General features: G+C 42.7%; 1 protein-coding gene across 7 annotated transcripts in view; it reads right to left on the bottom strand.

Moving 5' to 3' along the window:
* LOC121276489 overlaps nucleotides 1–18513 on the bottom strand; it is a 64252-nt gene extending 45739 nt beyond the window's left edge. The window contains exons 1-2 of one of the 7 annotated variants that reach the window (XM_041184958.1): nucleotides 18236–18508; nucleotides 1005–1349 (exon numbers count right to left, since the gene is read on the bottom strand). Coding sequence is in view for 2 of the 7 variants with exons in the window: in XM_041184957.1 (XP_041040891.1) it covers nucleotides 18236–18316 (81 nt within the window). In the remaining 5 variants the exon portion in view is untranslated. Of the gene's footprint in view, nucleotides 1–1004; nucleotides 1350–18235 lie in introns of those variants that run through there. The other 6 variants (XM_041184959.1, XM_041184960.1, XM_041184957.1 and 3 more) reach the window with 6 other exon arrangements.
* Nucleotides 18514–24018: the final 5505 nt, after the last annotated feature.

The following is a 24018-nucleotide window of genomic DNA, read 5'->3' as shown; positions in this document are numbered from 1 at the left end:
GGGGGGGGGGTGGTGGGTAGGAGGAGGAGATTAAGTTCCATTTACTTTGTTTAGCTTTAGTTTTAGTTTTTTTTCCCCTGAGTTACTGAGAATTTCCTTGCCTTTTCTGAATGCACCGATAAGTAGCCCATTTCTTTTTATTTCTCATCAGCAGGAGTCTCTGTGGTGCTGTCCCTCCACCTGGTTGTGCACACTTGTTACCATCGAGGCAGTTGGAAATGTTTTATTGCAAATGTCTCATTGCAGTTACTAATGAACCTGTCTGGTTGGCTTAACAGGCCCCCCCTGTCCTGCACTGTTGGAGGTCTCCATTACTTGTGCAAATAATGCAAAGTGAAACCTCACAGGTGTGAAGAACAGGGTATGAATCCACAGATTAAATGAGAGTTAGAACTATAAATTCAAACAGGTCTGAACTCCATGAGGCAAGAAAGGTAGCATGTTGTCCATCGACAATAATTAAATCAATGGGAAAAATAAGGAGAATAATGATAATCTCAAACCAGGTCAGCCAGATGTGCTGCACTCAAGCCTGGGGAATCTGACAGGTTTGTACACAAGATAAATCTACTGTTCACTAGTGGGTTAGCTCACTCAGCTTCCAGTGCCATTCTGAGTCCAGGAAAGAATCCTGGAGTTTCATAGCTGTACACCTTGGACATGGGATATGGTAAGAAAACACAATGGCAAATATAGTGTTTGAAAAACGATAATCAGCTCACTGAGACAAAGCCTTGCAATAAGATAGCATCTTTCACTACATCCCCCAAAGCGCTTTACAGCCAATGAAATGTGGACACTGCTATAATAGAGAAAACACAGCAGCCAATTTGCACACGGTAAGCTCCCACAAACAGCAATGTAAACATGACCAAATAATCTCTTGTTTTAGTGATATTGCTTGAGGGATAAACATTAACCACTGCACTCGTTTTCAACATAATGCCATGGGATCTCGCACATTCACCTGAAAGAGCATTTAGGGCCTTGGTTTAACATCTCACCTGGGTTATGACACCTTCAACCGTGCAACACTCCCTCAGTACTGCACCGGAGTGGCAGCCTGGATTTTTGTGCTCAAGTCTCTGGAGTGGGTCTTGAAGCCACAGGTAAGAGTGCTACTCACTGAGCCACAGTTGCTGCAACATTTTCATTTAATCCTCCAAAAGGTAGTTTCTAAATCCATTTCAATTCGAAGTTAAGCACCAGCTTGGATGAAACTGCTGATTTTCTTGGTTTGAAATTAACCGTGAATGAACAATTCCTTCAGCCAGCATTCTGTGAAGACCTATAGCCTAAGCAGTTGAATCTGTCTCCTGGGAGTGTGGCTGCCTCCTATTCCAAATCCTCTGAAGTGACAGGATAAGAATGGATTAAAAAGGAGGTGCAAATTTTAAATGATGTAAAAAGACATGAACAGAAAATGATACTTGTTCTTTGTGCACTAACTAGAAAAGATCACAGCAGTAATTAACTTTTTGTAGCACATCCTACATAGGCAAGGGTGATACTAAAAGGACAATACAAAGAGAACATTAAGCAAGATGGAAGAAGGAATATCTATTGTGACCGTCTAAACCACATGTTAGGCCTTTTGTCAGGGCCAGTTATAGGCCCTCTGACTGCAACTTATCCACAATGAGTGGGCTAGACATTAGAATATTCAGTGGTCATCAAAGCATGGGAAAAAGGGAGGACGGTATAAAATGGGCTGCTAATTAGTTATTACCCATTTGTTCCCAGTAAGTGATGAGTCAACCAACACACCCAGTCTTTTTCAATTCCAACTTTGACACTGTGTCACTGAGTCAGGATATTGAGAGTTCCTGTCACACTGCAGTCTACGCCACACAATCTAGGCTGACACTTCAGTATTTTAAAAATTCTTTCATGGGATGTGGGCGTCACTGCCCAGGTCAGAATTTACTGCTCATCCCTAATTGCCCCTGAGAAGGTAGTGATGAGCTGCCTTCTTGAAACTGTTGCAAACTGTGTAGTGTAGATACGCCCACAATGATGTTAGGAAGGGAGTTCCAGGCTTTTGAAACTGTTGCATCGCTGCAGGTGATGTCCTCCAGATCAGAAGTTTACCTGAAACCCAAGGCTGGAGCTTTTGCTCTTGTTGAGGCAGAAATCAGGCTGAGTGGTGACTGAGGGAAAAGAGGTTGGGGTTGAATTCATCTCAGCTGGGTTCCAGCCCTTTGAAAGTAGCCACGGCAAATTCTGGCAGTAGATTGGGCACATCCTATGCCTGACCCTCTCTCATGACCTTAATCTGCAAAGCCGCCACCCGCCACCTGCACCCCCCCCCCCCCCCCACCTATCCCACCACAAAGATGAGACCCAGCAGTGTTGATCCCTGCAGAAAGCAGTGGATGGCATCATTGTAAATTAAGAGGAGAAAATGTAAGTGCTCCTCAAATTTTTGGATTGTGCCCTGTTCCCACCCTGTTCCCCATCCCGTAGGATACCACGCAAAACTCTGTCTGCCACAGTGGATGCTGCTGCTGGCATGGTCACCCATCTCTCAATAATGATTCTGCTTTTTGGATATAGAGTGGGGCCATGACAGATCTGCCACACTATGCCTGGGGGCACCAGACGCTTCTACAGAATTTCTACTCAGATTCTCATAGAAGATCCAATAGCAACAATGAAAGCAGCCATGGTGTTTCCTTAATGCCCTGGTCAATAACTGTGCCCCAGGCAACACCACCCAAATGGAATATGTTCCTTTGTGTTTATGGTGCCTTCTTGTTAGGTACTGATTGATAGTCAAGTTCGCTGTTAAAACAGCAGTGAATGCACTTCAAAGCATCCATTGGTTGTTAAGTGCTTTGGAGCTGGACAACTTGCTATATTTACAAATGCAAAGTTTTAATAAGTTTGTTATATTTTGGGACAGTGTTTTTAATTTAGGGCACAATGAAGGAATGAAGCGGGTAATGTGACCTGTTCTGAATTCTGCTGACAGCAAACTTGGGTGGTTTGGTTGTTAAAGTTTAAAGGGAACCCCAGGTTGTTTTACTGGGAAGTAAGTGCAAGGTGTTCACACTTGTAGATAATGGCAGAAGCATCAATGCTGACAGTGGATAGGATGTTAGTCTCCAAAGTCCCAGGAACGTGTTAAGAATGTCAGGTTTTTTAAATAGTTATACTTTATCTGCCTATTTAATTTCAAGATAGAATGAAGTTGGGAGTTTTAAAGATAGCTAATCAGCATTTCTATCTGGATACAAGGCCCATGTGATTCACATTGACATGTAAATGGGCTTTGAGAAGGAGAGGTGTATAGGAAGCCACTGTAGGATTGGGGTACAAGGTTCTCTTAAAAGATATTCCTGAATTTCACAGACAGGGCAGTTTACTAGGATCTGAGAGAGAGAGAGCCAGCAGATGAAAGAGGAAAATTTCCATGATTCACAGCACAGGAATGTAAGTGGGAGCTTGTCCACCGATTATAAAGATCAAATTCATCAGGATTTAAACAAGGTTGGAAGATTCACCTAGCTTGAGCACTCACTATGAAAGACAGTTTAAAAGTTACTGGGCTGGGAAAGGAAAAGATCTGAAGTAAACTCTCAGGAGCCAAAAATCACTTTGGACTGGTTCCGGGACAACTGAATGTCTACTTAAGGAGCAGTGTAAAGTATAACCATGCAATGGGATTTTCTGTTGTGTTAAAAGTAAAAGGGAAAAGTTCTGTTCCATAGTTAAAGTATAAGTTGCCTAAAAAAAAAGTTTAGTGAAAGGTGCTTTTAGTTTGTTTGTTACAGTAAAAGCTTAAAACCTTTCAGCTATTCACTGGAAGTTTGAATTTCTTTTAAAAAGTTATTGGTCTCTATGGGGCTCCTAACAATATACAAATGTAAATTCTTTCTGTATGTCAAAACATGCCTCTTCCATTATGGTGCATTTTGTATTTATCTCTTGACAAGAGGCCACGAAGACAAGCGGGGAGAAAGCAGGAGGGTGAGATTAGGCAAGGTGGTTCATGTGGGCAAAACACTGAAAAATTATGAACATAAGAAATAGGAATAGCCCATAAGGCCAGTTGAGCCTGTTCCGTCATTCAGTGCAATCAGAGCTGGAATTTGGCTTCAACTTCCACTTTACCAGCCGTTCCCCATTATTATCTCCATGCTGTAGTATGCTATGATTCTGCAACTCCTTTACTGCAATATTAACAGGGTGTGGGGGGGAATAATGCACCAAATCATACTGGGTGATTTAATTCTAGATTAATAATTTATCTTTACAAATGTTCACTTGCTATTTCAGGGTTGGTAACTCCTCAAAGCTTGATCAGTACAAAGAAAACCATGGGTGGAATTTTACTGCCCCCCCACTGAAACTGCCCTCCCCAATACTGCCACTGGTATTTTGACCTGGCGGCCTTTTTGCAGGTGGAGAGGGGATGGAAGGTTGGGGTGGGGGGGCAACCCTCCTGTTTGGGCATGCTGTGCCTAATGGAGGTCTCCCATCCCCCAAGCCCCCAGGTATTCAACCATACCCTCCCCCATATTCTCCCCCTGCCTTCCTGAACCTGGTCCTCCACCCCCTTCACTGGGGCCTGCCAGAGAGGCCCAGGTGGAAGACATCAATTTACCTTCTGATCTTGTTCTATCCAGGCCATTCATTGGGGACTGCCTGCAGTCCCAGCTGGGGCCACCACTCCCTGTGGTTCTGCTAGATCTAGCTGATTGGTTGGCAGTTCTTGGAGGCGGGACATTCTCCCAACCAGGGGTGGAAATCTCACCCTGAACCAATCAATGGCCCCAACAGACATAAAATTGGTTTGGGGTGACCCAACAAAGTGGAGGGGGGAAATCGCACTATCCCCACCCCAACTTTTAGGCTGGGGAAGGGGCGAAGCCATAAAATTCCAGTCCAAATACCTATCAGGTCAATATGATACAGAAGTTATTAGGGATCCACCCACATTGAAAAAACAGAACATATACCCCTAATAAGTCTGTCAAAAAGACATAGGAACATTGGAGCAGGAGTAGGCCATTCAGCCCCTCGAGTCTGTTCTGTCATTCAATTAGATCACAGTTGATCTTCTATCTCAACACTATTTTCCTGTACTATCTCCATATCCCTTGATGTCATTAGTATCTAGAAATCTATTGATCTCTGTCTTGAACATACTCGACGACTGAGCCTCAACAGCCATCTGGGGTAGAAAATTCCAATGATTCACCACCGTCTGAGTGAAGAAATTCCTCCTCATCTCAGTCCTATATGGCCTGCCCCTTATCCTGAGACTGTATCCCCCTAATTCTTGATCCCCCAGCCAAGTGAAACGTCCTTCCTGCATCTATCCTGTCTAGCCCCTTAACAGTTTTGTAAGTTTCAATGAGATCACCTTTTATTCTTCTAAATTCTAGAGAATACTAGCCCAGTCTCCTCACTCAAGACCTTCTCAACAAGTAATGATAAGGCGGAATCAGTCCTGTTTGGCATCGGGGAAAATTTTACACTTCTCCTCCAGTTGAAGAAAATGTTAGATCGATAAAGGAAACCCTTGGCCACTGATGCAATATGAAAACTGTGAAATATCGAAGGGGAGCAAATACTCCAGCAACATTGATTTTCTCCTGCTGTAACTGCAATCAGTTCCCCTCTCTCTCTCTCTCTCTGCGAACAGTTATGTCCCTGGGCTGTGAAATGATTGCTGGAGATCCAAAGATTAAATCACAGGGCCAAGTCTCCAGAAAAAAAGGAATTGTTAATTGAGTAAGTTTTAAACTGTCAAAAGTGTTTGCCTTTGAATTTGTTCTTTCACCTGTAAGGAGTTCCTGTTTATTTGGCAGGGCAATTAATCTAGCAGTCAGGATTACCGAGATATATAAATATGTGTGTGCTGTGTGTATGCCAAGGCCTCTTGAATAAAAAGGGAACTTCCATATTAGAAATGGGACTGACAAAGCAGATATTTACATCTTAACTTTTCTAGTAATCTAGCCTATGGGATGACACTTTTACGAATGGCAAATTTCAAGGGGAAAAATGTTCCTTAATCTTCAAAGGTGATCTGTGGCACTCCACAAATACAGGTTATCGCACACATTCTCTCTCCATTCAGCTCTGATACCCCAGGAGCAGTTACGCATCCAACACTTTGGCTGTCCCCTACAACAAAAATATATCCAAAATGTCCCCTGCTCACTCAGTGAGCCTGCTTCAGATTTTGAAGACCTGAATTTTGAATCCCACGAAGGCTCATCAAGTCAAGCAACCACTTAAGATAAAATTTATCATGATGGAAAAATAAACCATGTGGCAAATATTCAACTGAACAAATGGAGATACAGCAATGAATAACAGAATACAAAAAAAAAAATTTGACCCTGAACCCAAAAGCTACAACCCACTCACAACATTGCCACACCTACACTCAGCAACTTCAACCTTAATCTCAAATTAAGTTTGCCTGGATGAATTCTTGTTCTCTGGATCGCCACAAAGGTTACTAATTACATTGCACTTCCTTTATGATACTCAATGCTCTAAATTCTGTGCTGTATATGCAAGGTATATATTGCATAAACATAAAGACTCAAGTCAATCTGTGCATTGTGCATATGAGATGTTTATTAATCTTTTGCCACAGAGACTGGGGCCTTTTCTGAGAATGTAGCAGCCTCATGTTTTCTCATGTTCAATGCTTCCTAAAGCAAATCCAATTCTTGATAAATCCATGTTTCAGATATTTAAGCAACAACTTGTACCTATATAGCATTGTCAATATAATAAAACATCTCACACAGCTTCAGAGCAGCAATGATAAAATAACATTTGACCACAGAGGAGATATCAGAGTAAGTGACCAAGAGGTGGGCAAGGAGTGTCTTAAAGGAAGAAAGTGAGGTAGAAAGGTGGAGAGGATCAGGTCTGAATTCCAGAGCTTAGGACCCAGGCAGCTGGCCACAAATCATAGAGCAAATAAAATCAGGGATTTTTTTTATTCTTTCAAAGGATGAGACCCAAAACTCGAGAGACCGGAGCAGAGCTAAGTGGTGTTTTCATGCCGACTTTCATGCTACAACTTACAGTATGGAGTACAGTTTTGGTCACCATATTTGAGGGAAATACTTGCATTGGAGGCAGTTCAGAGAAAGTTCACTAAACTGATTCCTGGCATGAAGGGATTGCCTTATGAGAAAAGGTTGAATGGGTTGGACCATTAGAATTTAGAAGAATGAGAGGTGATCTTATTGAAACCTTTAAGTTTCTGAGGGGTTTTGACAGAGTACATGCTGAGAAGATGATGTTTCCCCTCATAGGGGTATCCAGAATTAGGGGGCAGTTTCAAAATAAGGGGTCTCTTAATTAAGGCAGAGATGAGGAGAAATTTCTTCTCTCGGTGAGTCGTTAATCTTTGGAAATCTCTACCCTAGAGAGCAGTGGAGGCTGAGTCAGAGAATATATTCAAGGCTGAGTTCGAAAGGGACTCAAAGGTTATGGGGGGTTTGGGGGGGGTGGGGGGGGTTGGCGGGGGAGAGAGGAAGGACAGTGGAGTTAAGCCACAGTCAGATCAGTCATCAAATGGTGGAGCAGGCTTGAGGGGCCAAATGGCCTACTCCTGCTCCTATTTCTTATGCTTTAATGATGCTGATCCATGCTCTCAGCAAAAAAACACCAGCAATTTTCTGATCACAAAGGTGTTCTCTAAGGTTTTAAAATGTAGCATAAATGAACAACAGAGGAACCATTTTGCAAATAGCAACCGTTCATGATCACGTTATTAAGTTTTCCAGGTTGCAGAGGAAAAGTATAACTACTACCTGTTGGCTCCAAAGTGTAAGAGGATAACATTTTATATGGGATCTCGACTACCACCCTACCGAAACTCTCAGGGCTACAGAAATGTTCTGTGTCAATCTGGATAGCATTACATGCCCCAGATGAAAATAATTCCACTCAAGAGAGGATCAGAGATACTTGAGACTGAACTGTGGAAATCCCAGGGATAATTTTGGCAAGAGTTGATACAATCCCAGGTGCCTGACTTTTTTTTTGTTAACCAAGTGTCAGTTCACTTTGAAAGGCATAGAATGCTGACCCTTAAGAGGGAAGTGTTAAGCCGCCAAAAATTTGGCATAATAGTCAAAGCACCAAACAATAGAATAAGAGCCATGAACATTTGATCATATAGAATAATTAACACTATCCCATATTCTTAAATTGCAGAAGGTTAAAAGTAACCAATCACTCCACTGAAATCATGCGAATTGGAAATTTTTGGCAGCTTAACACTTCCCTCTTAAGGGTCAAAGATATTGGAGTCTACCAGCGCATAATATATACAAGGCCAAGTCCACAACAACAACTTGCATTTATATAGTGTCGTTAATGTAGCAGAATGTCACAGGACGCTTAGACCCAAGACAACTGAAGGCATGGTGGGAGCAAAGGAAACTGAGGAGGTACAAGGGGTCAGAATTCAGGAAAGGCAGAGACCTTGGAGATTGTAGAGCTTGAAGAAGTTGTAGAGATACGCAAGGGTGAGACCATGGCAGGATTTGAACACAAGGATGAGAATTCTAAATTCCAGGCAATACTTTCTAGTGACAATGTGCGGAAGTGAAGAAGTGTGGTAACGTCATGAGAATCGTAAAGGATTTCACAATTATGTCTTACAGTTCTTATTTGAGAGACATAAAGCTACAGGAGTCATTTTCTGATTGTGGTGCTTACAATACAGATCCTCGGCAGCTAATGGAACTTCAGGTGAAACTGATAGAAATTTTTCATTCCGCGTGTCTTTTTTTTTTGCCTTGAGCGCACTAGCGATGGGCAAGATTGTGATGTTAGAAAATTACCCTTACACCTCAAACTCATGGCGCAAATATGCCCATCAATGGGCTAAAATAATTAATCAGCTATGACACAAGGGGCAGAATTTTACGACATCGGGATTTTACGTTCCCGCTGAAGTTAATGGGGTCTAGAATGTCTCGCGGCATTTTACTGCTCCATCCCCACCAAAGCGGGGCTGTAAAATTCAGCCCCAGGAGTGGATCAGGTGAATACGTGCAGTGAAAGCTCAGCTTGTTCTTTAGAAGTTGTAATCTTTGGCAATAAATATGTCTTGAGTGTGAACTGGGAACTGATAAGCTTAAAAAGACTTCACAAATATTGGGCAGAGAATTGTAGACACTCCCAGTACAACAGGAAGCCACTCAGTTCCATTTTGCTGTGTTGACTGTCTAAGTTATCCGCTTAGTCTACTCCCCTTCACTTGCCTTTTAATTTCTTTCAAATATTTGTCCACTTCCCTTTTAAAAGCCATTAAAAATTCTGCTTCTGCCTTTGACTAAATATAGACATGGAATGGTTGGGTTGAATGCTTCTGTTTCTGTACCTGTAATTCTAGGTAACTGCTTCTGTTAGGACATAAACTCACAACCTCCCAGATAGCAATATGCTCCTAATCTCTCCCTTCATGGTCTTTTTTGTTACAAAGACCATCCACTCAGCTGACTGTTGCATCCCTCCCTTCTCCTAAGCCACAGGGTCAAACTTCCTTTAAGAATTCCCTTTTCCTAGATGTTTTACTATCTTTTTCTAGTTTCTTTACTATCTCTCCTCATGTCCTTTCCAAGCTCAACTTGTTCATGAGACCCACCTCCTGCACTTTAGACCCTCTCCCCTCTAAACTGCTCATCCATCATTGCTTCTGGCTTCCAATGTTAACTGACATTGTTAATGCTTCTCTTACCTCAGGCTTTATTTCTCCATCAAACCTGCCAACATCACCCATCTCCTCATAAAAAACCTCTCTGCCCTTGCAAACTACCACCCCCATCTCCAACTTCCCTTTCCTCTCCAAAGTCTTTGAATGTGTTGTCATCTCCCAAATTCATGCCCATTTATCCAAAAACTCCAGTCGACTATTCCAACAGACTCCTGCTGGCCTCCCACATTCTATCATCCGTAAACTTGAGGTTATCCTAACAAAACTCTGCTGCCTGCGTCTTAACTCACACCAAATCCCGTTCACTTATCACCCCTGTGCTTGCTGACCTTTCTTGGCTCTCGGTCAAGCAATGCCTTGATCTTAAAATTCTCACCCTTGTTTTTAAATCCCTCCATGGCCTCGCCTGCCTCTAATCTCCTCCAGCCCCTCACCCCTTCAAGATATCTCCGCTCTGCTAATTCTGGCCTCTTGTGAATCCTTGATTTTATTGGCTCCACCATTGACAGTCATGCCTTCAGCTGCCTTGCCCCTAAGCCCTGGAATTCCCTCCTTAAACCTCTCCAATTCTCTATCTTGCTTTCTTCATTTAAGGTGCTTCTTGACACCTACATTTTGACCAAGCTTTTGACCATCTGTTCCAATATTGCCTCATATGGATCAGTGTCAAATCTTGCTCTATAATGCATTTGTGAAGCGCCTTGGGATGTTATTGGTTAAAGGTACGAAACAAATAAGTCGTTGTTGTTTCCCTTTGGCTGTTCAGCTCCATATCCATACTACCACTGGCCTTTCAATACCATAGGGATGAAACAGTTGGGCAGACAATAGGCGAAAGTGGATCGACCACACATTTTGCAACTTCCCTGATTTTTGTTTCCAATCATTGGAGGACAAGCCAGGTGGCTGATCAATTAACGTTCACTTTCAGCCCAGTGGGAAAAATGGAAATTCACCCTCTCATGTGCATTAATATTATCAACACATCTCCATCGCGCACAGTCCAAACATTGTTGCACCTTATATTATTTTCCATGCAACTTGAATCTGGATTTTGGTTTAAATCTGTTCTCGCCTTCCCAGATATGCAGGCGCAGAAATTTCTGGAAAATTAACGGTGAGCTCATGGCATTCGGCATTATTAGTTCATAAACAATCTAGCAATTTGTGGTGAAGATGAGATACACCAGGAGTTCCAATTCTCCACAAATTTCCCAAGCAACGAAAGAGTTGTAACCTCACCATGAGCTTTCACATTGAAACAAATAAAATTGAAATAAACTGGCATGTGCTCAGTGGGCTGAATAGCCCGTTCTATGCTGTAAACATTCTATTATTCCAAACTGTGTATCTATCTTGATAGTATCACTGTGCCATTCCTGTCAACTACACTTCTTTTAATGTCGGGAGGCAATAATATAAGGCAATGGTGGCACTGCGGTAATGTCACAAGGATAGTAATCCAGAGGCCCAAGCTAATGTGCTAGGGACATGGGTTCAAATCCCACCACAGCAGTTTATGGAATTTACATTCAATAAATAAAATCTGGAATTGAAAGCTAGTCTCTGTAATGGTAACCATAACCACTATTGATTGTTGTAAAATCCCATTTGGTTCACTAATGCCCTCTAGGGAATGTCTGGCCCACATATGACTCTTAACTGGCCTCTGAAATGTTCAGCCCAAGGGGGATGGGCAACAAATGCAGGCTTTGCCAGGGATGCCCACAGCCCATGAAAGAAAAAAGTATCTTTAATCCTGTACTCAAATCCTCTTCCTATACATCAAGGGATATGGGGATAGCACAGGAAAGTGGTGTTGAGGTAGATGATGAGCCATGATCTAATTGAATTGTGGAGTGGGCTTAATGGCCTACTCCTGCTCCTAAGTTCATTCAGGGTTTAATGTTATTTTGATGCTCAGAAATGCAATTTAGAGAGATTCCTTTCAGAAAATAAAACTCTTGGGATATGGTACCTGAGTAATGTGAGACATGGTGTATGATGAGTGTAGTGTGTTTGTGAGGAACAGGTGACTTTGAACCTACAGTTCCCAAAGCTCTCCACCACTTTTCCTCAGCTCATGTTTGCGTCTGCTGTAGACTCATTCATAAGAGACTGATTGCTGTGATTTGTCAATAACTCCATTATCACTGCATCATGTGACTACCAGGTTGGGAGAAGGTGAACTAAATGGACCTTGGTTTTCTTCTCATTTAGTCGTTCCTGTGTTCCTACGAAAACGGTTCCACTGTTCTTGACGATGATGGTCACACTGGTTCAAGAAAGTTTGTACATTTCATGCATCTACCCTGCCATTCATTCATTAAATTCTCAAGGACCAAAAAAAGAATTTTCAAACACAACTTGGTTACAATGTCCTCTTCTTAAACATTTTTAACTTTTCCTTTCTGTCACTTTTTTCTCTCTCTCTTAGTCGACTCTTTTCTTCTCCATTTCTCTTTCTATCTTTAATTTGACTTTAATTCACCATTTCTTTCACTATCCTTTTGTTTCATTGAGTGAAGAAATAAAGCAAGGAAAGTGACATTCTTGGTTATCTCAATGTGATGTTTGGTAGACCAGATACAATTTGTCCTAATAATAAAAACAAAAAACTGCGGATGCTGGAAATCCAAAACAAAAACAGAATTACCTGGAAAAACTCAGCAGGTCTGGCAGCATCGGCGGAGAAGAAAAGAGTTGACGTTTTGAGTCCTCATGACCCTTCAACAGAACGGGTTCTGTTGAAGGGTCATGAGGACTCGAAACGTCAACAATTTGTCCTGCATGGTTACCAGACATTCCAATTAGAGGCAAATCTGGTGAGCCCAATCTGACAAACAGGTCAGATTTCACACTTTTCTCTGCAGTGAAATGCTGCAGTACTTCTAGAATGTCTAATATTTTCATTCTTTTATAAAGAACCAAGGAACAGGAGGATGTCATTCTGTCCCTTGAGCCTTTTTCTGACTAACAATGAGATATCATGGCTGATCTGTGACCTAACTCTCTACTAATCTTGGTTTTAAAATGAACAATCAATCTAGCATCAATTGTCATGTGTAGGAGAGAGATCCAAACTTCTACCATCCTTTATGTGAAGTAATGTTTCCTAATTTGATTCCTGAAAAATCTGGCTCTCAATTTCAGACTGTGCCTCCTAGTCATAGACTCCCAAATCAGTGGAAATAGGATGGATCGAGAGAAACTATCTGTTCCACTTAATAGCTTGAAAACTTCAATCAAATCCCGCTTTAACTTAATACATTTCAGGGACTACAACCCTAATGAAGTAACTGGGACAAAAATGAAGTAAATGACTTTGTATTGTAAGCAGCATTTCTACTGGTTTGAGAAAACAGACAGAAAAGTGAAACAACTACTCGAAAGAAAGGGCACCAATTAACTCTGAACCATTGACCCATCCTTAAACTCTAGAGGATACCGAATTGTAGCAGATATATGGGAAGTGATTCAAACCCATTTATAACCAAAACAAGAACAAAAAAGAAGCCCTTTGGCTTTTGAGAAGATTCATAGAAATAATTTCTGAATTAGTTGCTGTGAAACCTGAGATAGAATCAGAGAATCTTACAGCACAGGAGGAGGCCATTTGACTCATCATAGCTTTCAAAGAATTGTCCAATTTAGTCACACACCCTTGCTTTTTCCCCATAACCCTGCAGATTAATCCTCTTCAAATACATGGATGGAAATATAATGAGCTACTGTAACCATAATTGTGTGCACAATAGACTGTCAGCCTGTTCTACCCCCCAACTAATTTCCTTTACTCTCCTGAAGGGACTGACCCTTGGTGGATATAGTTCAGCAAGTGGTAATAACCCTGAATTAGCTGACTTCAGACAATGTGATGTACTGAATCTCATCTAGGGACAGGAAACAATCATGTGTGGACCTCGACAATGAGTGGTGCCAAGCAATTGGACTTTGGGAGCAAAGCACAGCTATAGGAACATAAGGATTGCCAGATTGAGGAAAGGACCAAGGACCATCTAGTTTGCCTTCTACCATCCTGGTAATCACTTGATTCAACGATAATGGAATTGTTTGCTAATCATAGCAATCAATCAATCTCTATTAATTAGTCTACTATTGACCCAGACCTGGGGTGATGAAACTGCACCCCCCCCCACCCCACACCCCCACCACTCCACCCACCACCCACCACCCACCAAGGAGAATTCACTAACTCTAAGCCAGTAGCCACTCATGTGGAAATTACCACTATGCATACCAAAATAAGGTCATTATTGAAAAAATATGCAAATGTGTGTGGCCAGCAGCAGAAAATAACATGGCAATACATCCTTCCTGTTAGGGTTACATGTGACATAAATCTCTGAAGGAGGAGAACAGGCAGATTACTGATTCTGCAAGATATTTGGACCAAATTTATATGAATCTCGACTTCTCGGACAGAGTCTTGCTTAGTGGAGAATTAAAGTGTGGAGATCAACTCAACTGCTTCAGCACCCTTAACCTTTCAGTTATTTACATTAAACTAATCATCAGAAAGTCAAGAGTATCCCAAATCAGGTGCCTGATCTTTCCATCTGCTCCTCCAATCCTGCCTCCCATCAAGCAAAACTCCTTAATAGGAATGGAGACTCATGAAATTTACCTTAAAGGTTATCTGCTGCAACCACAGCTAATGACACTTCTGCACAACTCCTTTAACCCTGCCCAGAACATCCACAGCCAGTGAACCAGGTCCTCACTGACCAAATATTTGGAAAGTTATTGTCATACTTTGGACATTTGGCAGGCAAGGGGCAGATGTTTGAAGAGCTCATTTCCTAACATTTCCATCGAAGTCTGAAATGTAAAACCTTTCATTCTTGGGATGCGAGCATCACTGGCAAGGCCAACATTTATTGCCCACCCCTTTTTGTCTTGGAGAAGGTGATGGTGAGACACCTTCTTGAATGGTTTGTGCCTGCCTAGTGAAAGCACTTCCACAATGCTATTAGATAGGAAGTTACAGGATTTCCACCCAGCGACGATTAAAGAGCAGTGATCTGTTTCCAAGTCAGGGTATTATGTGACTTGGAGGGGAACTGGGGTGTGATGGTGTTCCCATGCACCCGCTGTCCTTGAACCTTTAACTGGTAGAGGCTGTGGCTTTGGGAGGTGCTGCCAAATGAGCCTTGGGAAGCTACTGTAGTGCATCCCACAGACATTACACACTGCTGCCACTCTATCCCAATGGAGGAGGGAGTAAATTTTAAGGTGGTGGATGGGCTGCCAATCAAGTGGACTGCTTTGTCCTGAATGGTGTTGAGCTTCTTGAGTGTTGTTGGAGCTACACTCATCCAGGTAAGTGTGGAGTATTTCAACACACTCCTCACTTGTGCCTTGTAACACATTGGGACTTCATACTACATTAAAGGTACTATGTAAACATTGTTGCTGTAGATGGTAGAGTGGTTTTGGGGAGTCAGGAGGTGAGTGACTCACTTAAGAATGCCCAGCTTCTAATCTGAGGAAAGAACCATGAAGCTGAACACTGTATCAGCAAACAATCCTCACCTTAAGATGGAGGGAAAATAATTGATGAAATAGCTGAGGAGAGTTGGGCCTATGACACAATCCTAAGGAATTTCTGCAATGGTGTCCTGGGTTGCAATGATTGGCCCTCAATGGCCAATCTTTCTTTGTGCCGGGGTGTCTCCAGCCAGTGGAGAGAATTTCACTCACCCCATTCCCTGCCCAATTCCCACTATAATTTTCTATTGGACAAGCTTACAGCGATAGATCTACTTGTGCTTTACTTATTTGCACTTGACTTGGAATGCCATTCATTCTGTTAACTTCACATCTAGAAATTTAGCACATGTTTCTGCACAATGGAACAATTATATTAAAAGTGAATAAAATGTATTATTTCGATGTATATTTTGTATGTGTTTTTTTGTGTTTTGTTGGTGTCATGAACTTCTTTGTATTGGTCCTCTATGCCCCCCACAGCTAAGTGCTGCTTTAGTGCTGCCCTAGTTGTGGGAGCAGCAGTTGTGACTGTATCATCAAGAACTGCAAATCTTGATGGATCTCCATTGGTGTCAATGATCTCCTTTATTGTGGACACTGTTGGCTCAGTTGGTAGTATCCTTACCTCTGAGTCACAAGTTAAAGTCCCACTCCAGGGTTTGAGCACAAAACTAAAAGCTGACAATCTTGGTAGGGTTGTGGGAACCAGGAGATAATATCAGAGAAAAATACCAAGGTGCACAGTATACTGGGAGAGTAAGGTAGTACTAAAATAGGGACTAGTAAGTTAATAGGTGGGGTCAGAGTAAAGGAAAAGGTAATAATAGCTAAGTCAGGGCTGTTGTGTATGTATGTCAATGCACAAAGTGTGAAATAAGATTAGTCAGTTACAGGCACAGATTGCCATTTGGAAATATGATATAAAAACAGAAAATGCTGGAAAAACTCAGCAGGTCTGGCAGCATCTCTGGAAAGAGAAACAGAGTTAATGTTTTGAATCTTAATGACTCTTCTTCTTGATGTTGTGGCTATAACAGAGATCTGGCTCAAAAAAGGACAAATCTGGGTATTAAATATTCCTGGATGCAAGGTATTCAGGAAAGGTAGAAAAAGAAGGGGGGTGGGTAGCAGTATTGATTAAGGAGAGAATGGCAGCACTGGATAAAGAGGATGTCCTAGAGGGGTCAAGGACAGAAACTATTTGGTTGGAGCCAAGGAACAGAAAAGTTGTGCTTACATTGCTTGGTGTAGTCGAGAAGCCACCACTAGTGAGAAGGATGTAAAATAATAAATTTGCAAGGAAATTTACAGAGAGGTGCAAAAAATTATAGAATGGTTATAATGGAGGACTTTAATTATCTGAACATAGACTGGGATAATAGTCGTGTAAAGGGCAGAGATGGGCAAGAGTTCCTCGAGTGTGTTCAGGAGAATTTTCTACAGCAGTATGTTTCTAGTCTAATGATTAAAAGGAGGCACTGCTAGACCTGGTTCTTGGGAATGAGGTGCACCATGTGGATCAAATGTCAGTAGGAGAACATTTAGGGGACAGCGATCATTGCATCATAAGGTTTAGGCTGATGATGGAAAAGGACAAAGAACAGTCCAGAGTAAAATGAACTGACCGGGGGAAATCCAACTTGAATGGGATAAGAACAGATCTGGACTGAATAAATTGGAGTCAAAGATTGGCAGGAAAAACGGTAGCTGATCAACAGGCTACCTTCAAAGAAGAGATAATTTGGGCATAGTCCAGGTACATTTTCTCAAAAGGGAAAGGTAGGGCAAACAAATCCAGAGCTCCTTGGATGACAAAAGAGATAGAAATTAAGATGATGAAGAAAAAATGTGCTTATGACAGATGTCAGGCAGAAAATACAATTGAGGACCAAGCTGAATACAGATGACTCAGAGGCAAGGTGACTAAACAAAAAAGGGAAGTCAAGGGGGATTATGAAAAGAAACTGACAGCTAATATAAAAGGGAACGGTTACAAGGAGAGCAAAGCTGGGAACTAAATATTCAGGGGTATGTGACTTTTTGAAAGGACAGGCTGGAAGGAAAGGGTGGTGGGGTAGCTTTGTTAGTACGCGATGTAATAACTACAATAGCAAGAAATGATCTTGGATTGGAAGATGTGGAATCCATTCATTATTTAAAAAAAGGCTAGTCTCAGTAATGGTGACCGTGAAACTATTATCGATTGTCACAGAAACAAGAAGGGAAATCTGCCGACATGCCCGGTCTGGCCTACATGAGACTCCGCAGCAAAGTGGTTGATTCTTAACTGCCCTCTGAAATGGCCTGGCAAGCCACTCAGTTCAAGGGGAATTAGGGTTGGCAACAAATGCTGGCCTTGCCAGTGACATCCACATCCCATTAAGAAAGAAAAGTATGAATAACAGATTTCTCTCAGCAGTGATTGAAATAAAATCCAGGAAAAGTCCAATTGCCTGGCCCTAGTTTTTGCCCCTGTGAAAGAGTGGCGTCCAAATATGATGTTAGCAATGCAGCAGTGGAGTCCACTGTGGGTCCTGATACCAGACCCCATGTTAACTTAACTCCCAACAACGCACCCCGCCCCCCTAAATTTGGAAGGAGATCGGTAAGAGCTGATCTGAATGATCTTTACTTGTAAGTCAGGTTTTTGGCCACATCCTTTTTCCTTAAAATGTGTTCCTTTGAATAAAGGAAGTGGGCGAATAATAATTCCAAGTCATTTATTCACTTACTTCGAGACCAACCCTCGCACATTCAATTATACAGGGCGCGGTTGCAAGTGACACATGGCGCAGTTATTTAGTCTATACTTTGGGAAAACTTTTTTTTCTACATGTTAAAAGTGCGATTGCAGATTTGGCGCAAGTTGCCTTTCTGGGAGTTAAGTAACTTGCGAGCAGGCGAGAGAGCGGGTCGGTGGGAGGAGTGTTGGAGAGGAGAGCTATAGCTCATTGCTCATAACTCTTGCCCAAGTGTGCAGAGAACATTGCGGATAAAGATCCAACAGACACTTACATGTGCGGCGAAAGCAGAGACACAGACGAGAATCCCAGTCCACTTCTGAAGAATGCGAGACGCTGACAAACTGGGCTCCATTGAGGGCGACCAAAGCGCAGGGTGCAATTTAGCAGAATCCCCACCCCTCCTCCCTTAGCCAGTACTTCACAGAGCAAAGGGGACCGACTGTCTTTAACGTCCTTGTGCTGATGCGCTCCCCGGGTAGACACACACGTTGTGTTGAGTGTGTTACCTCACAGCTTTGGAAGAACTTAACTGAGAGTTTGAGGAAGTAACCCCGCCAGTAACATGACACTGACATCATAAACTGCCCACCAGCAATGTGCTCCCTTGAGATAAGCCTCTCACCTTCACCTAGGCACATTGCTCCATCACACGTAAACAGCAGTGGTTCCTTTTTAAAAATGTTTTCTTAAACCTGTCCACAGCATGATACTTGTTTATTCTCAAATCTATCTTAATGTCTCATTTTCTTTGTTGGACGCTTAAATATATTACCCACTTGCTCCAACCAACCCTCACCTCTCTCCATCTATTTTCTCCCCTCCCGTTCCTCTTGTCTTTCTGGGTCTCTTTTCCCCTAAATCTCTTCCCTTTTCCTGCCTCTTCTTTGTCTCTCTGTGAGAGGTTACTGGTAACATGCAAGGCAAGTGTTAACTGTGTGTTACTTTATGGGCTCTGTGAGGAGTGACTTGCTCTGGTTTATACCTCAGAGTCTGGTTTTCAATCTGTGTTTTAAATTGTGGGTTCTTATCCAAATATAGCAAGTCAGAAAAGGGGAAGCATTAATTCTCTAACTGAACCGTGCACTTGAATTAGGTGTCATTTAAGTGCCCGAAACGGTATAATATTCTAATAAATTGTATTCACAGCTCAGAGGCCATTTTCTTTTTTTTATTCATTCTCAGGATGTGGGCTTCACTGGCTGGGCCAGCATTTGTTGTCCATTCCAAGCTGTCCTTGAGAAGGTGGTGGTGAGCTGCCTTCTTGAACCGCTGCAGTCCATGTGGTGTAGGTACACCCGCAGTGCTGTTAGGGAGGGAGTTCCAGGATTTTGACCCAGTGACAGTGAAGGAACGGTGATATATTTCCAAGTCAGGATGGTGAGTGGCTTGGAGGGGAACTTCCAGGTGGTGGTGTTCCCATGTGTCTGCTGCCCTTGTCCTTCTAGATGGTAGTGGTTTGGGTTTGGAAGGTGATGTCAAAGGAGCCTTGGTGAATTCCTGCAGTGCATCCTGCTGCTACTGTGCGTTGGTGGTGGAGGGGGTGAAAGTTTGTGGATGTGGTGTCAATCAAGTGAGCTGCTTTGTCCTGGACAGTTGTCAAGCTTCTTGAGTGTTGTGGGAGCTGCACTCATCCAGGCAAGTGGACAGTATTCCATCACACTCCTGACTTGTGCCTTGTAGTTGATGGTCAGGCTTTGATCAATTTACTAACATTTGCAAATTTGGGGTGGTTTTATGTCCTAGAGTCACATCTGGTCGGAACTACGCTCAATCAGTGCAAACACCACCGCCTGAAAATTTTCCTCCAAATCACTCACCATACTGACTTGGAAATATATCGCCGTTCCTCCACTGTCACTGGGTCAAAATCCTGGAACTCCCTTCCTAACAGCACTGTGGGCATACCTACACCACAGGGACTGCAGCGGTTTAAGGAGGCAGCTCACCACCACCTTCTCAAGGACAGCTAGGGATGGACACAGTCAGGAGGTGAGTTACTCATCGCACGATTCCTAGCCTCTGACCTGCTCTTGTAACCACAGTGTTTATATGGCTAGTCCAATTCAGTTTCTGGTCAATGGTAACCCCCAGGATATTGATAATGGGGGATTCAGTGATGGCAATGCCATTGAACATCAAGGGGCGATGGTTGGATTCTCTCTTGTTGGAGATGGTCATTGCTTGACACTTGTCTGGTGTGAATGTTACTTGCCACTTATCACCCCAAGACTGGATATTGTCCAGATTTTGCTGCATTTAGACATGGACTGCTTCAGTATCTGAGGAGTCACGAATGGTGCTGAACATTGTGCAATCATCAATGAAGATCCCCACTTCTGACCTTATGATGGAAGGAAGGTCATTGATGAAGCAGCTGAAGATGGCTGGGCCGAGGACACTACCCTAAGGAACTCCTGCAGCGATGTCCCAGGACAAGATGATTGACCTCCAACAACCACAACCATCTTCCTTTGTGCTAGGTTTGACTCCAACCAGTGGAGAGTTTTTCCCCTGATTCCCATTGACACCTGTTTTGCTAGGGCTCCTTGATGCCACACTCATTCAAATGCTGCCTTGATGTCAAGGGCAGTCACTCACCTCACCTCGGGAGTTCAGCTCTTTTGTCCATGTTTGAACCAAGGTTGTAATGAGGTCAGGAGCTGAGTGGCCCTGGCGGAGCCCGAACTGGACATCAGTGAGCAGGTTATTGCTAAGCAAGTGCCGTTTGATGGCACTGTTGATGACCCCTTCCATTACTTTACTGATAATCAAGAGTAGACTGATGGGGTGGTAATTGGCCAGGATGGATTTGTCCTGTTTTTTGTGTACAGGACATACCTGGGCAATTTTCCACATAGCCGGGTAGATGCCAGTGTTGTAGCTGTACTGGAACATCTTGGCTAGGGGCGTGGCAAGTTCTGGGGCTGAAGTCTTCAGTACTGTTGCCAGAATATTGTCAGGGCCGATAGCCTTTACAGTATCCAGTTGTCATGAAGCTATTAATGTACATAATATTTTGGAAAATATTTTCCTTTTAAAATAGAAGTTTAGTCTGCGGGTATTTCTTAGTTGGATTAAAGCCAGCTAGCCTGGGTGCTTTGATATGTACTAGTTTTGATATGTAAGAGGGATAGCGTGAATTTGCATTTTTTGAATAGAGCATTCAAGAAGTGGGGTGAAAACTAGATGCCTTTCTAGCAGCTACCCAGCAATATGTTTATATTACTAATAAAATTGGTACAATGAAAGGGGTTTCGTTGGTGAGGCAATGAGAATTTGAATTCAATCAGTGGTGGTAGGTATAACTTCAGCAGTTTTCGGGTGTGCAGGTGGAGGCACTGTAAGATTAAAAGGCAGCTGCAAGCCTCTAACTGGTTCCACAGTGAAAAGAATCTCATTTTGAATTCGCAAAGTGAAAATGCTTTACCTGGTGTTTGGTTAAGTCTATAGTTTGCTGTTGCCTTAATGGAGATTAGTTTGGGAATCTGTTAAAAGTTATGATGGTAGTAATTTGTAGCCATGTATATATATTTTTTTATCCTGTGTAAATTAATAAAATGTCTCAATTAGTTTAATTTAAATCCTCAACAACTGATGGTCTGATTTCTGAATTTAGAGTCACATCTCAAACATGACACTTAAAATTATAGGTTATGACAGTTGTTTAAAGTTTCCCTCTTGGATTTTTAAATAACTCCACTTTACCAACTGCATCAATTGTAACACCAGTGCCTTCAGCCGTTTCTTGCTATCACATGGACTGAATTGAATTGGCTGAAGCCTGGCATCTGTGATGCTGGGGACCTTTGGAGGAGGCCGAGATGGATCATCCGCTCAGCAATTCTGCTTCAGCCTTATCTTTTGCACTGATGTGCTGGGTTCCTCCATCATTGAGGATGGGGATATTTGTGGAGCCTCCTCCTCCAGTGAGTTGTTTAATTGTCCACCATCATTCACAACAGGATTGCAGAGCTTAGATCTGATCTGTTGGATGTGGGATCGCTAAGCTCTGTCCATCACTTGCTGCTTAAGCTGTTTGACACACAAGTAGCCCTGTGTTATAGCTTCACCAGGTTGACACCTCATTTTTAGGTATGCCTGGTGCTGCTACCACCAATACAATCATGGACAGATGTATCTGCGGCAGGCAGGTTGGTGAGGATGAGGTCAAGTATGTTTTTCCCTCTTGTTGTTTCCCTCACCACCTGCTGCAGACTCAGTCTAGTAGCTATGTCCTTTAGGACTTGACCAAATCAATCAGTAGTGGTGCTACCGAACCACTCTTGGTGGTGGACATTGAAGTCCTCCACCCAGAGTACATTCTGTGCCCTTGCCACCCTCAGTGCTTCCTCCAAGTGGTGTTCAACATGGAGGAGCAATGATTCATCAGCTGAGGGAGGGCAATACGTGGTAATCAGCAGGAGGTTTCCTTGCCTATGTTTGACCTGATGCCATGAGACTTCATGAGGTCCGGAGTTTATGTTGAGGACTCCCAGGGCAACTCCCTCCTGACTGTATACCGCTGTGTCACCACCTCTGCTGGGTCTGTCCTGCTAGTGGGAGAGGACATACCCAGGGATCATGATGGTGGTGTCTGGGATGTTATCTGTAAGGCTGTTGCTTGACTAGTCTGTGAGACAGTTCCCCCAATTTTGGCACTAGCCCCCAAATGTTAGTAAGGAGGACTTTGCAGGGTTGACAGGGCTGAGATTGCCATTGTTGTTTCCGATGACTAGGTTGATGCCGGGGGGTCGGTCTGGTTTCTTTCTTTTGTAGGAAACACATTCTCTGGAGCTGCATTAACATCAGGTACCTCATTAGATACATGCAGTTCATTGTCTTTGACTCTGGCAGAGGCATTGGGCATGTCTGTCTTGGCTGTGCAACTTTAACAGGAACCACAGGTTCAGCAATGGTTACAGGGGAGCATCATTTTGTTGGGGTATCTCTCTTTTTCTTAAATCATCCACATGCTTATGGGTGATCTGGCCCTCCACTCCTACGTGGTATGACAATAGTCCGGTCACAGAACTCACTTTACCAGGTAACCACTTTGATCCTCCACCGAAATTCTTTACATATACTGCTTTTCCGACAGTAAATTGTCACTCATGACTGTTCAAATCATGAGTCATTTTTTGGTTCTGTTGACTATTCTCCACCTTCCCATCAAATTGGGAAGTATTAGGCTCAGTCTTGAATGAAGATTGAGACACAAGATAGAGGCATATCCGGAACTGGGTAAGCAAATGGTGCGAACTGGTACTTGTATCGCTAGATTGACTTGTGTTTGACCAGCATTCATGGAGGGTAATTCCGGTAGTTGTAAATGAACAAATGGCACAATCATGGGTTCCTATTTGTTCACTTCCAGAATGATTCACAAAATCAGGATGTTGAGCAATGCGGAATCCCACACAGTATAATTTTGTTTTAAAGTCGGTGCCTTATCAGTAATTCTGCATCCCCTTTCTGCATGTCTTCTTCTTTCTACCACAGAATTTAGACTCATCCTTCCTTTGACTTCAATGTCGGCCAGACTTCTTTCAGATGCAACCTCAATTTGTCTTGGTTCAGTAGTTGAGTTTCCCACGACTTCATTATCTACTCGCATCTTGGAAAGTTTTATGACTTTTGCTTTTAAAGCCTTTTTAGCTTCATTCAGCTGATTCTTCAACTCTTCTGTCTCCTTCTTATATCTGTTGGCTTCCTCCTGGAAACTTGAACATTGCTGCGTCTTCTCTGCCAACTGGTTTTTCAGTTTGTTCAGAGAGGTGTTAACTTCTTCCTGTTTCTCTTCGTAATTTTTCAGAGGCACAAACTTTGACCAGAGGGATCCTTGTGGTGTGTGAAGGTCTTTCAACAGGTTGTCCTTTTCTTTGCAAAGTTTGCTCCTTCATCTTGAGCTCTGTCATTCAGCAGAGTCTCTTTGGTTTTCTTCCGCTGTTCTTCAATGTCATTGTTTAAGACAGTCTTCATTTCTTCAGGTTATTGAATCCTTGCACACTCCTTTTTCATCCAGTTGTGGTCCTTGGACTCTCCAGGCTCTTTCTG

Source organism: Carcharodon carcharias, chromosome 3 (assembly GCF_017639515.1).
Source record: "Carcharodon carcharias isolate sCarCar2 chromosome 3, sCarCar2.pri, whole genome shotgun sequence".
In the NCBI taxonomy this organism is placed as follows: domain Eukaryota; kingdom Metazoa; phylum Chordata; class Chondrichthyes; order Lamniformes; family Lamnidae; genus Carcharodon; species Carcharodon carcharias.
Note: the sequence above shows the minus strand (reverse complement) of the source record. Positions and strands in the feature narration are given on the sequence as shown.